The sequence below is a fragment of the Adiantum capillus-veneris genome, chromosome 7 (genome assembly GCF_014529385.1).
Source record: "Adiantum capillus-veneris isolate H3 chromosome 7, ASM1452938v2, whole genome shotgun sequence".
Taxonomy (NCBI): domain Eukaryota; kingdom Viridiplantae; phylum Streptophyta; class Polypodiopsida; order Polypodiales; family Pteridaceae; genus Adiantum; species Adiantum capillus-veneris.
In genome coordinates this window covers 67227241-67241939 of record NC_140937.1, presented here as the reverse complement: position 1 = coordinate 67241939, position 14699 = coordinate 67227241, and the positions used below count along the sequence as shown (strand labels likewise).

General features: G+C 44.5%; 1 protein-coding gene across 2 annotated transcripts in view; it reads right to left on the bottom strand.

The window, feature by feature from the left end:
• Positions 1-14699, bottom strand: part of LOC147453997 (putative inactive patatin-like protein 9) — a 72205-nt gene that overhangs the window by 12561 nt on the left and 44945 nt on the right. Inside the window, exons 3-4 of one of the 2 annotated variants that reach the window (XM_086516018.1) lie at positions 5838-5969; positions 4607-5251 (exon numbers count right to left, since the gene is read on the bottom strand). In XM_086516018.1, coding sequence (XP_086372144.1) covers positions 5222-5251; positions 5838-5969 — 162 coding nt within the window. In that variant the 3' untranslated portion in view covers positions 4607-5221. Of the gene's footprint in view, positions 1-4606; positions 5252-5837; positions 5970-14699 lie in introns of those variants that run through there. The other variant, XM_086516017.1, reaches the window with a different exon arrangement.

Here is a 14699-nt window from a genome sequence, read left to right as displayed (position 1 = left end):
ATGCTTTTAAAAGTTGGTACTGTTGTTGGACAAGCCCACGCGTGGCCTTTAAAAATGTGCCATGGCCTCATTCTTTGGCATGCTCCCCCATAGAGGTGCAGAGGATGGAGTACTGACGTACTACTATGTTGATGCAATATAAAGAAATACCGAAAGGGGCGCCAAGGTTTGGGGCCAGTGCTCTCTTGGGGTGGAACTCCGCCACTGCCCATCTCATGTGTTGTGCACTCTCTCTCTCTCTCAGTTCAATTGTTATTTGAAGTACTTAAAGTTGTCTCATCTGTTCTTTTCCATTGGCACGTGGTGCTCTCTCATTATAGTGAGCCTAGAATGTGGGCACCTCAAGCCTTCCACATGGTCCAAAGCATATCGTGGTGAAAATTGTTTCGTTGGCAGAAATCCAACCGGTGACCTATATCTAGGATCATTTGTAAAGTTCCCGGTCTATATCCTAAGGGAGACTCGATCTATCAGCAAGGCTCTCTCTCTCTCTCTCTCTCTCTCTCTCTCTCTCTCTCTCTCTCTCTCTCTCTCTCTCTCTCTCTCTCTCTCTCCACAAACAATGGTTGTATATTGCATACAAAGAGATTGCTAAGAATGCTCGAAGGCCTATCACCCAGAGGATGTACAAGACGGCAAGTACAAAGTGAGTGCTATGTATACATCAAGATGGCATGTAGAAAGAACGTAAAATGAACCATTGGGGAGATGCATAGTGCCATGTCATGTGTCCATGGTCCAAGTGAAGAGAACTGAAGATCCCGCCCATGTCTTGAGGACTCAGGAAAGAGTATCTACGTCTCTCCGCTTCCTTGGAGAAGCCCCCTGAAGTATACCACTGGCTACGAAGAGTATGCAGCGGCACACTCCAAATAGGTGTGTGGTCAATGTTGGGGAAGACTGACAGCCCAAAATGTGAACACAGCAAACCTTCCACATGCTCCATAAAGTGATGTTGCAAATTGTAGTAAAACCTGCATCCCTTGGAGAGAAATCCAGCTGATGGACAATATCTGGAACCATCTATACAGTACCTAATCTATATCCTAATGATGTAAGTATGAGGGCCCGATCTATCGAAAAGCCCCAAAAAAGAGTGTGTGACCTCGGAACTTGCAAAAGCCATGCAACTGCCCCTCGAGTCACAAATCCATCACGAACTCCCACTCTGATCAGCAAACAACAAACCGCACTCCACACTTGCTGAGCATACAGACAAACCCAACCTTAAGGACTCATGCTGCTCTCTCTCTCTCTCTCTCTCTCTCTCTCTCTCAAAAAGTGCTTGTATATTGTGTACTATAAGGTCTAGCAGAAGTGAATGTTGAACTTTGCTCAAAATGAGTGCTCCGAACTGTGCTCAAGGGTTCCTTTTACTTACGGAAGGGAGAGCCTTCCGTTTCTTAGTGAGAGAGTGCAAATGATCACAAACAAAGTAGACAACACTGTGAATAAAGGTACTAAGACTGAGAGGTAGAGAGGGAAGAATACGACACCAGAAAAAGTTGTCAAACCCTCCTCCAAGGGCCCCTCTCTCTATGGCGAGAGAGGTCTATGCTATTGATTGCACAAATCTCGTACAATGGTCTAAATGCAATGGACTTTCCGACGATGTCAACGACAATGAGGACGACGACGAGACGTCTGAAATCTGAAAACACTAAGGGCTGAAATTTGCAAACCTTGTATTTGCTGAATTCTGACTCTATGTCAGTGATGACGGCGATGACGACGATGCGACAATGGCGTGCTGAAAACGCAGATGCTGAAAACTGCAAATAGCGGGCTGAATCTGCAAACGCTGACTGATCTGACTATGCGGCGAGGATCTGCTGCGGGAAGGTGAGATCTGCGAGGTTTGGGGCTGCAGTACGGAGGCTAACTGCTGAAAATGCAAAACGCTGGTGCAATGATGCTGAACTGTCGCCGCAAACTGCAAACGCTAGGGCTGGTCTGCTGTTCCCAAAACGCTAGGGCTGAAAATGTATCTACTGTAGAAAATGCTAGGAGATCTGCCATCGCCAGGCTGATCTGCAAGTTGCAAACGCTGGGGCTGATCTACACTTGTAGAAAAACGCTGGTCCTTGGTGGCTGAAAACGCTAGGTTGCCTGCCGGGGGGGTCTTGCTGAGAAGGTGCATTGTCAGACTTGTGGTCTTTGTTGCCTCTTCTGCCAGAAAGTGCTAGCGCTAGCTTTCTTATATATTAACTTGCCAAAGTTGCCCTACCCAGTTTCCCAACAAAGTCACTTAATAATAATAAGTGAAAAATAGCTAAAATAGGGAAAATGGGTTCTATGCACTGTAAAATGCTCCTGATGGGTACTAACTGTAATCTGATGATCAAGATGTGTGCAACCAGAGGATACACAACTACTCTAAGTGCTTGGACATGCACGGCCTGCGCACATGCCAAGGTTGGATCAAAACGTACGTATTGATCCGTTCCGTACCGTGCCAACGTTATGTACGGATCCGTACCGTACGGAACGATCCGTACGCCTTTTTTTTTTTTTGGGTGTGGGAAGGCCGTACACTGCTGATTTAAAATAAAAATCCAAATCTCTTGCAATAGTTACATAGTATATGGTTGTCTTGTAAAACATGTCTTTGAATGTCTCTATAAGTTGTTGGCTTCTCTCTTGTTTTTTATTGGAAATGTCCTAGAAAATTTAGTACTTTGCGGTTTTTTTACAAAAGTACGTATTTTTTACGTACATAAAAAATTTTCCTGTACGGAACAACGTACAGTACGTACATATACGCCACGTACAGTACGTTTGGTACCACCTAGACACATGCTCACAAAGGTGGCAGAACACTTCCTAAGCTGACCTGAACCCTGGTCATGAAGTAGCTTGTCCACCTGCACATAGGGTTAGAAGTGCACGTGACATGTAAAAAGAGACCGTTGAGGAGGCTGAAAAGCTTATCACCCAGAGGATATACAAGACGGGGACGTACAATGTTAGGGCTATGTCCATATCAAGGTGGCCTTCACTAGAAATGCAAAATGAACCACTGGGGAAGTGCGTAGTGCCATGTGATGAAAAGAACTGAACAACTTGCCCATGTCTGAAGAAAAGAGTATCTACGCCTCTCAGGTGCCCTGGAGGAGACTGTTGAAGTATCCCACTAGCTGCGAAGAGTATGCAGCACCTCAATCCAAATAGTTGTCAAAGTGGCCGATGCAGGGGAAGACTACGAGCCTAGAATGTGAGCACAACAAGCCTTCCACATGGTCCATAAGAGTGATGCTACAAGTCATAGTAAAAATTGTATCCCTCTAATAGAGGTCCAACTAATGAATAATATCTGGAATTATCTGTATAGTGCCCATACTATATCCCAATTATGTTCCAGAGCCTTGCGTTCCCGTTCCGTGTAACTATGTGGAGAGGCCCTTGGTATCTCCAATTCACAAGGGATAGAGGCGCTTACCAGATCAATCTCCTTTATGCACAACTTATGGGATACTACCACAGATATGCCAGATCGACACGAGTTGGGCACGAAGATGGCCTTCTATAGGGAGCATCTTCTCCAATTCACAAGGGATGGATTTGTGATTCGACCCAATATATGGATTTGTGATTCAACACAAGGGATGGATTTGTGATTCGACCCAATATCTTCTTCAATTCACACCAGCTTGAGATTGAGACTGGTAGATTTAGAAGGATACCAGCAACTAACAGGATATGTCGCCTATGCCATACAACGCCAGAGACAGAGATGCATTATATATGTCAGTGCACGGTGTATTACGAGACACGGGGTCGCTTCCACTATTTATACAAAGAAGGCTTCAGACCCTTCTCCAGAGTCATGAGCTATTAGGACCAGAGATGTCTTGGATTGTATCTACTTGAGTTACACAGACAGAGATAGTTTACTGAGGAGATCTGGAGAGAGACAATCCCAGAGACAAAGTATTGATTTCTTCACACCAGACACCGGACAGATAGAGAAGCAGCCACCACTACAAAGCTCAGCTCATATTCACACCCACGGTACTCTCATTGACCGAGCACTCGAGCTAGGGAGATCGAGACGCCCACGACTAAGGAGAGGAGCTTGACCGCATCGACGGAGACTACAACAAACGATTCGAGCCATACTATCTCGACATCCAGAGTACAGATGAGGATGGATTCGTCACCCATTGTATCTTTCTCTTGTATTTGGGCACCCATTGTATCAATCATCACACGTAACCCACACAGTTCCAACTAGTAGCACTTCTAGATTCAATTTAGTATCTCTTTTTGTTTTGTACTCAGACATGGTATCAGATTCACCAGTTTGTAACAGATTGGTCTCATAGGTCATTTTGGCTTTTGATATTTCCTCTCTCTCTCTCTCTCTCTCTCTCTCTCTCTCTCTCTCTCTCTCTCTCTCTCTCTCTCTCTCTCTCTCTCTCTCTCTCTCTCTCTCTCTCTCTCTGTGTGCGTGTGCGTGTGCGTGTGCGTGTGCGTGTGCGTGTGCGTGTGCGTGTGCGTGTGCGTGTGCGTGTGCGTGTGCGTGTGTGTGTGTGTGTGTGTGTGTTTGTGAGAGAGAGAAAAGTGGCTATGTACTATGTACAAAAGAGATTTTTGGAGATGCTCAATGGCCTATTACCCAGAGGATGTACAAAACAGGGATAACAATGTGAGGGCTATGTACATATCAAGGTGGCCTGTATGAGGAATGCAAAATGAACCAGTAGGGAGGTGCATAGTGCCATGTGATGTGACCATGATCCCGACTGAGAAGAACTGAAGATCTCGCCCATGTGTGAAGAAAGGAACAGCTATGCCTCTCTGCTGCCCTTGAGGAGCCTGCTGAAGTATCCCGCTGGCTGCAAAGTGTATGTAGTTGCTCAGTCCAAATAGCTGTCAAAGTGGTGGATGTAGGATAAAACTCTGAGCCTAGAATGTGAGCACAATGAGCCTTCCACATGGTCCAAAAAGTGATGCTACAGATCCTAGTAAAAGCTCTCTCGTGCTGGTAGAAGTCCAATTGATGACCTGTATCTAGAATTATCTGTAGAGTGCCTACTCTATATCCCAGTTAAGTAAGCATGAAGAAGCAATGCCACTTAATGTGCACCTCAGCATTAATATATTCCATCTGCCCAATGTATAATACTCTCTTCCACATATGTACCGACATGCCTCGCACCGCCCCCTTGCCCTTTTTGAGAACCAGCTTTCTTGTCTAGACTCCTGCCTACAATTCATGTCACCGCAAAGGCCCACAATTCACAAATATCTGCAGCAAGGTTATACATAAATGATGTCCTGCTAATCACCAAGGCACAAATTTAACGAAAATCTACTCCTGATATTTTTTGTAAAATGTTTTGGGTGCTAGTTGCTCTTTCAAAAGTCCATTAAGTGGAGAGTGTTAAGAGTCTTTTGAAAACCTTGAGACCTAATTATCGGTTTCACACTACGAAAAGGTATGGTAAAAAGCTGATGGATGTCCAAAAATGTTCACATAACCATTCGTAAGTAAAACAAGGTGAAAGTTCAAGCTGGCGTTCTAAATTATTTAAAATAAAAGGGCAATAAAGTCATGTATCTATGTAAAGCTGTGTAAAATGAAAGGACCCATTGACAAACTAAAGGAGAGACATGAAAACAAAGGTCCAATCAGAGTAGGAAGTAATAAAAATTTGAATGTTCCCCTAGCTCTCTCCTCCTTCAAGGCTTGATATAAGACTCAACATGGGGCCTGATATAAGACTCAAATGGCAACAGATTACATTAAAATAGGATGTTTGAAAAAAATAGCTGTGAACGAAATTTTTATTTTCCTTAATTGTCACAATATGTTTATAAGCTCTAAGAATTACCTGAATACGGATGTAGTTGGCACGGTGGCTGGAGAATGCCATGCTCATAGAGTGATCAACCATATCAGAGATACCATCCAACACGATTTTTGCAATTGGCTTTGCCCATTGAAAGGCTCCCCACCTCCTCACCTGCTTCCCAGTAATCAGTTTATTGACAAGTATTTGGTTATGCTCAATACGTGACATGACCTACGCAAGAAGTAACATTTCTACTAAACGAAAAGAGACAACATCAATGTCTATTTTCTAATGTCATAAGGCCTACCACCCACATACAACCACCACAAATAACCGTTTTCTCTGAGCATCCTGATGACCATTCTCCCTTAAGCTGTTCATAACACATCCATCATGTCCAGAAATGCATGCAACCTGCTATCCAATATCCAATTAGGACCATGCCCATGTGAGCTGCAATATCCAGAACTGTGGCTGAGTGTGCAGACGTATAAACCCTGAATTGTTGTAATAAACAAAGGGTTTGTCATAACAAGACTCCATCGCATTGAAAAAGCAAGGCATGAGTACTACCCAGAAGAAATGGAAAAGAGGCATTCTTTGCCATTACTCTCCTACAATCCATAGGAGGATGAATCAGTTACTCTCCTACAATCCAGAGAGGAAAATTGTCCAATGTCCATCATCCTTCTAGAAAAGCAGGCAAACGAGAAGACTTGGAAGTTAGAAGATATCAGCCCTCCTCTCGTAACTCATTACCTACCACACAAATCTCCTCTTGCACTGACCATCTTATTTGGAGCCAAACTCCCAAGAAGAAGATCAATACTGCGGTCTTCAAGACACTCTAGAGGTAACTCTCCTGGTAAAGATTCAAAAAAGCAGTCAGCATACTCATGTCGAACATCACATCTTTTCTTATCTATGTGGCTTGCATTAGAGGCTTTCTTCTTTTTGTCGGAGAAAGACAAGTCTATTACTGAGTATTGTGGATCCTTGACCATTAATCTAGAGATGGTTATGGCCAATGCAAGAGAAAATTATTCTCCCTTGAACTTCACATACAAAATGAGCATCCTACCCCAATGTTCCAATGTGATCTTGTTAAACAAATCAATAAGTGCCCTTGGTCTTGTAGCACCAAGGAACGCCAAGAAAACATCATAATCATCAAGGGGCATAATGAAGAGCTACTACCAATCCACATAACCATGCACATGGAATCGCAGCTTGCCAATGAAAGGAGACATTGAAACCTTGTACCCTAGACAAGCAAGAGGCGATGTAGCATGAGCCCATCTCCTCAATGTAACCCAAACTTCTGGGCCAACTCTAAGCAAATACAGTTAAGAACATCCCCTTGCACCAGAAAGACCAAAAATAGATGATCTTGGATCTTACCCATGCCTTGAATAACTGACAACTCTTGGCACTCCCAAGAAATCTCGTAGCAGTATTGCCAATGGCTTTGGTTGTGTGAGGATTAGTGGTGCTAATCCTATAATAAAGACTTAAACTTCATACTTAAGATCAAACTGAGACTCAAGAGACTGAATGTGTGTTTGATTGATTGAATGAATGCTTGAAAACTGAGTACAATAGGCTCCTTATATAGAAGACGAAGATACACAAATGAAAAGACACGTCTCATGGTGAAGAGACACAATCTCAGTTGTGTTCTCGAGATGCGGAATGGGCACTCAGGTATGGGCGTCTTCCATGGCCGTGTACAGTACACAGGCAGAGGGAGACAAGAGGCCAACGCTGGGTGAGGGGATAAGAGCAACGTGCGGCAGTTTAAATCGCTCGCTTTTTTTGGCCCTTTTTTAATGTATAAGGGTGTTCACATGGGATTTATTATATGAGGGCTAACCGGCCAATTTTTTAAAAAAAAACCTTTGGCTGATTTTTAAAAGTTTCCACACGATGGACAATTGGGCCGGCCAAAGTGAATATTTTATAATAAGGTAAATCGTAAGTGGCTGGCTGCTAGCGTAGGAAAATCACCAGCGCAAAAGTGACCAACGTAAAGGCTTTGCCGTTTGGGTATTGTTGCCGCTTGCAAATTCAGCCAGCGCAAGTGCTTAGTCAAGCGATTCCAGCAATCCACCGCAAGGGGCATGCCGCCTGGGGAAGGGTGCGAGCGTGGAAGAAAAGGTGTGGCTGCCTGCCTGCCTGCCGGGTTCGTGCCCTTTCACATGATTGGGTGGGAGTGTGGGTTCGAAGAGGTATCACCCGAGGGAAGGGACACGTGAAGAGTCACCAGCACACATTCACCGGTACGCCATACAGACATATCTATGTTCTGTCTTTTATCTATAGAATTGGAGTGATAAAATTCAAGGTACCTCATATGTTGGTATGTACCATCTTTCTTCTGCTTCCATGCAACTCCGGGAAGGGGAGAGAGGGTAGCAGCGAGGGTGAGAGGCTCACAACCTTCGGGTCCGGGGAAAAAAATTTGCTCTGATACCACTGTGAGGATTAGTGGTGATTATCCTATAATTAAGACTTAAACTTTATACTTAAGATCAAACTGAAACTCAAGAGACTAAATGTGTGTTTGATTGATTGAATAAATGCTTGAAAACCGAGTACAATAAGCTCCTTATATAGGAGACGAAGAGACACAAATGAAAAGACGCTTCTCATGGTGAAGAGACCCGACTTTAAACGTAAAGACACATCCTTTCGACGAAGAGCTGCAACCATTGGACGAAGAGTCGCAACAGTAGAGCGAAGGGGTGTGACTAATCGTCGAAGAAGTGTGGCTTTTGGCAAAGAGGCATGTCTCTTGAGCGAAGGGTCATGACCATCCAAGCGTAGGGGTTCTCCTTGGCATTGCACTTTGCGCTAGAGAAAGATATGGATTGGCCTCCAAGGGGACAAAATAATCATACAAGTTGTAGGATATTATAAAAAAGGAGACGTTTCTCTCGGGGGATGTGATCTTTGATGAGAATGCAAGTTGGAAATTAGCCCCAAATTCATCTTTAGAGGCCAGTACTTCAACGCTCCTCAAGCGACAAGTACGCTCAAGCATACAAGACGGGATTCTCAGTGGATTCCCCTCAAGACTCTATAATACAAAAATATATAGAAAGAGAGAGACTTAAGGGGAGGTGTAATACACCAGTATGATAATTCATTTTTTTTATATCTTCATGGAGTTAATGAGAGGCCTTAGGTCAAGGAACCAGACGCTCCTCCCAACCATCCTTGTCTATCTTTATAGGTAGGCCCGTATCTGCAACTAGGAGTAGATGTAATATTGCAACATAGTCACAATCGTGACAGCTTGCTTGCCCTTAGGCTCCTCTTTTGCTTGAGTACTCGTCTCCTACTTGGCTCCTACTCTCTCTAGACACTCTACAATTCTCTTCCTTTCTAGTACTTAGAGCATATGTTCAAAGTCATTCTCTTTTTCTTTGAATTGCAACCTTCCCCTACAAAGACCGTCTCCTCTAGCCCTCAACACATACTTTGAAGGTGGCCTTGTCCAAAAGTGATGACGTGGCATGCCCAAACTTAAAGATGTTTGCCCAAGAGGACACTTGGGGATTAGGAATTAAAAACCTAACCCAAACAACTTGCAGATTCTGACCAAGTGGCCCGATGAGGGCTAGGGTTAAAAACCTAACCCTACCCAACTAACAGAACCCAGTCGAGGGGCCTAAAACCGTTAAAAATAATGCAGAACCATGATGATGTGGCAACACTGTACGGATTTTCGTGCTTTGCGCTAACTACTGACGTGGCACAATGCATGGCTTTCCACATTTTACGAAACAACCCTCATGGCGCAAGCTTTTGGGGCAAGAGCTTTTGGACTCCGTGCTTTTGGAACATAGCTTTTCATGTTACTGCTTTTGGCCAGGGGCCTTTATAAGTGTGTATGGATATGACTACTAAATAAGTTACAATGATCATGATTCTCATCTAAGATCTTGACGGAGATAATGATGTTAATGTGATATGAATATTCAATGATTGTCGTCTTTATGCAATTGCTAGATAAGTGTGGTCTAGTGCGTCGGTACTAAGAGCCAGTGTCTATTGAGCTAGTTTTTGTCCTATGGCTAGTTTGCAAGCATAATCAAGGACGATTACGATTCTTTCAATAGGGGGGTATGTCACAAAGTGATGACGTGGCAAGCCCAAACTTAAAGATGTTTGGCCAAGAGGACACTTGGGGGTTAGGGATTAAAAACGTAGCCTAAGCAACTTGCAAATTCCGGCCAAGTGGCCCAAAGAGGGTTAGGGTTGAAAACCTAACCCTACCCAACTGACAAAACCCAACCGAGGGGCCTAAACCCTTAAAACTAAAGCAACCCCAACTTGCGTAAATCGTGATGAGTGGCAGCGTTGTATAGATTTTTGTGTTTTGCGCTCACTGCTGACGTGGCATAGCATACAGATTTCCGCATTTTACGAAGTAGCCCTCAAGGAGCAACCCTTTGGGGTAGGATCTTTTGGACGTAGTGCTTTTGAAACAGAGCTTTCATGTAATTGCTTTTGGCCACGGGCTTTATAAGTGTACCAAGGCCTCTCTTCTCGACAGATTAGCTTGGGAGCACTGTGAGAGAGAGGACCCTCGAACATTGTACTCTTGCAAAGTAATAATAAAGAAATACCGGAAGGGGCGCCAGTCTTTGGGGCCAGTGTATCTTGGCTCGGAACTCTGCCGTGCCATGTCAACCCTCCTCTTCTCTCTCTCCCTCTTATTCAATTGTTTGCAGTTTTCTTGCGTATGTTGCTATAGATCTTTGGCTTGGTGTGTCCAACTCTATTACAAGCTGCCTTCAATGAGTAACCTAACCACCACATCATTGCATTCTCATTGAAAAGAAGCCGCTTGGGTGATTTTCATCGCGTTTTGATATGCTGCCAAAATATGCTTTTTAAAATGCTACCAGAATCTACCTTTTGATAAGCTACCACAAACTGCGTTTTGATATGCTGCCGAAATCTGCTTGCGGGTAGTCTGTTGAAGGTCGTTTTGAAACCCTAGCAGTGAATGAGGGCTTCCATTGAAGCGAGTTCAAAGACGTCTTGAGATGCAAGTTGGAGGCATTTTTAGATAGTGTAGAAAGTGGAGACGGGCAGGGCACCTTGTGGCATTGTATCTTGAAATGCTTTGCAAAGGCTTGGCTCCATCAAAAAGGTGAACCAAAAACAACCATCGGCTAAGGAAAGGGATTCGACCAGCACTCAGTTAGCAGCCTATGCACGAGAAAAGTTCTCAAGGAAGCCGTCAATCTGTTTGGCTGAGGATTATGAAGCCAAAAGGCAACAGCTTGAGCTCAGATTTCAGCCATCTTCATCTTCGGCGTTTTCAGTTTTCAGCCCATCGCTATCCTCGGTGATAGATCAGCCCACAGCCTCATCGTCGTCGTCGCAGTACCAAGCATCTCCAGCAGTACCCATTAGCACCTCAGCAGCACCGCGTACAAGTACCCCACATCGTCATCGTCGTCGTCGACGCGATACCCTAGCATCTAGCACCCCTTGCGTTTTGGCTTGGCTCCTGCCTAGCTCAACGTAGGGATCATCACGACCTCCGTGTCCTTAGCACCCAAGTACCTTCAGTACCCAGCACTACCAAGTACCAAGAACATGCACTACCAATCACCAAGTATCTGCAGTACCCTTCAGTATCTCAGTAATACCAAGCATCCAGATCAAGTACCCATTAGCATCTCAACATCTAGTCATTGTATCAGCATTGTGCAAGTAATAAAGCAAGTACTTGCTTTGGCAACAGAGCAAGGGGACCCTTGAGGGTGGTTGGGACCCGACATGCGGTGTCGTCTCTCTATCTCTCTCGTTCATTGTGTTCAGTTCAGTTTCTCTTTCAAGTGAAGTAAAGTAACAATGTGTTTGTGAAGAGTACTAGATCCGAGCTAAATCCTTAAAACCCTTCCGTTGAACCTGACATTGGTATCAGCGCTTTGTGCGTGCATCGGCTTCGCGAACTCAAGGGAAGGACCACCAAGAACCCAAGCAAAACCTAGAGAACCCAAGCAGAACCAAGAAACCAAAGAACCTCTCCCAGCTTTTTTTTCCTAAAAGAATCTTCGTGCCCCGATCCTGAACTTAAATAGGCACTCCCACCCTTAGTCCATCGCGCATCAGGTGCGCTCCCGTCTTCATCGCTATGCCTTTGAAGGAAGATCGACATCGGATACACGAAAACCCAGATCTTGAGTACCAAGATCTGCTTGGTACTCAAGATCTGCTTGCCTCCTATGCGGATATGAAAGGAGTTGGAGAATCCCTAATCCTCTTCTGCATTCGCATTCGCATGTAGCGTGCATCCACTTCCGTCAACAAGAAACCCTTGAAAATACCTCCGAGCACCCTTACCTTTCATCTTCACCAACAATGTTTTCACGACAGGACTATTCGCGTGGTAGTACTTGCTCGCAAGGTAGAGTCAGCACCAAGGTTGGTATTCTGCGACAATAGTAAGGCTACCTAGTAACTCAATTGGTCGATGGTTACATCACAACAATACCTCATTCCACAAGTTTGGAGGTGTTTTCATCAGTTTATGCATCCACAAGTGTCACAAAGTGATGACGTGGCGGACAGCAGAAACCCTAATTTCTGCCAAAAACCCTAAAATTCCTGCAAACCCTAATTTCTGCCAGAAACCCTAATTTTTCCGGAAATCGCGGAGGCTGAAAAAATTATATATATATATATATATATATATATAATGACGAGCGACGCGAATCTTGCTTTTTCTCTACGCCATGAGAAAGAGAGAGAACTTGCTTTTTTTTTAAAAAAAAGAGACTCTAAGAGAGAGAGAGAGAGAACTGATGCTTTTTTATTTTTAAAAGCTTTTGGGGCTCTGCTTTTGGGCATCCCTTGTAACCTAAATTAGTGGTGAGGACCTCACTCCTCGGAGTATTTGGACGCAGAGTCTGAGAGTGAAACCCTAGCCACTCTCTTGTACTTTGAACTGATTAATATAAAAAGAAATACCGAAAGGGGCGCGAGTCTTTGGGGCCAATATCTCTAGGCACAGAACTCCGCCGGGCTAGTGCAAATCTATTGTGATCTGTGAATTGTTTTGAAGTGGTTATTTGGTGCTGTCGCGATTGATTTTTGACTTGGAGTGTCCAAGTCTGTTACAGTGGTATCAGAGCACGGCCGATTTCTCTTCTACGGGAAATCCAATCCCTGATTATTTTTTTTTTCCGCGGTACCTATGGCTTCAGGCAATGATCAGTCGACTCCCTCTGCATCCGGAGATGCGGGCAAGGATCACAACGAAGATTCCGGCAGAGTATGGCCCACCTCGGCCTACTCAGGCGGAGCAAAGAGAGATGGAGCGTCGTCAATTGATTGGCGATGCAACAAAGATGATGCTCAATTTTGCCAAGGACCCGAAGATGGCAAAATATATGAACCAGACCTCTTTGGAAGAGGTACAGATGGAGTGGCAAAGAACCACAACACCACTCCCGAAACCCGCTCTCAAGAAACCTTCTGCCTCCAAAAAATATACGGAGAAGGAACTGGAGAACGTGGTTGATGCACGGATTGCTCAGCTTTTCGACGTGCAAAAGAAAGGCAAAAAGCACGACAAAAAGCAGAAGAAAGGCATTGACTTCCCGGGACATTTGGGTCGTCGGTCGACATTCGACAAGGCAAAGAAACAGAAGAAGCGTGTTCCATTTGAAGGGGTACCCAGTTCTTCTTCTTCTTCTTCTTCTTCTTCTTCTACCGACAGTTCTTCTCGCTCCTCGGATTCGAGCGAAGAAGACAGAAAAGATAAAAAGCGAAGCAAGAAGCAACGCTTCGGAAAGGGCAAGAGAAAGGCAAAGAAGACTAAATCTCGCCCAGAGACTGACAATTCTACTGAGGACTCGTCTACGGACAGCTCAGATTCCGATGACGGAAAGTTTTATGCGAACAAGAAGAATTTTTACAAAGCCAACCAGTATGACTTTCTCGAAGATAAAAGCAAGAAAGTCCGAGAGTTTAAGTAAGGTGGCCACTCGATCAAGTTTGATACTTTTCAGGATACTCATATGCTTTGAAGGCTTTGTCTTTTATACAGCAGTTTGACATCGCTTTCGTGGGAGGACGCTATTCAGAGCACTCCAAGATTCGGAGAGCTACCTCTTACCTTAAGGGGAATGCTCGTACTTGGTGGTCCACGCTTCTTTTAACAAGAGTGCGCGAGTTAAATGGCTGAAATTTAAGAAGCTTTTTATTTCTTCTTGGTTGACGCAAGAATATGAACGAGATGTACGAGCTGCTTGGAACCATCTTCGGATGACCAAGAAAGATACAATCAATGCAATAAGTGAAAGATTCTGGAGCTCTTTTCTACCCGCCTCTTCATTCAAGAAGATCTCGTTCAGAGAACAGATTGAGCGGTTTACCTTGGGTCTACCTACAGAGATCCGAGATCACTGCTTGGAACAGAAGTCAGCTTCTATTCAAGAGTTGATGAGTCATGCGAAGCGGGGCTTTGCCATTCACTCTGGCAGTCTAACCTACCCCACAGATGAGGCCATGACACAACGAGCCGAACAGACTTCTGGGAATGAAAGTAGAAAGAAAAAGAGCAACCCAAAGAAAAAATGATGCACGACCCAAGCTTACTCCTGAGGAGAGAGCTCGCTTCATTAGAGAGGGGAAGTGCTTTGGATGCGGGGAACAAGGACATATCTCCGCGAAGTGCCCTAATAAGGCACAGAAAGAACAGAATGATAAAGACCACGATAGGTCTGAGAGTTCGAGAGCAGCTGAGGAATGTGGCAAAAAAGGCAGATAGAAAAGCAGAACTGGTACCACATGGCGTGGGACCTGCATCGAATCTAATGAATGAAACTACAAACTTTGCCGCTTTTGGGGCAAAGTGAAGGATCAGGAAGCCAA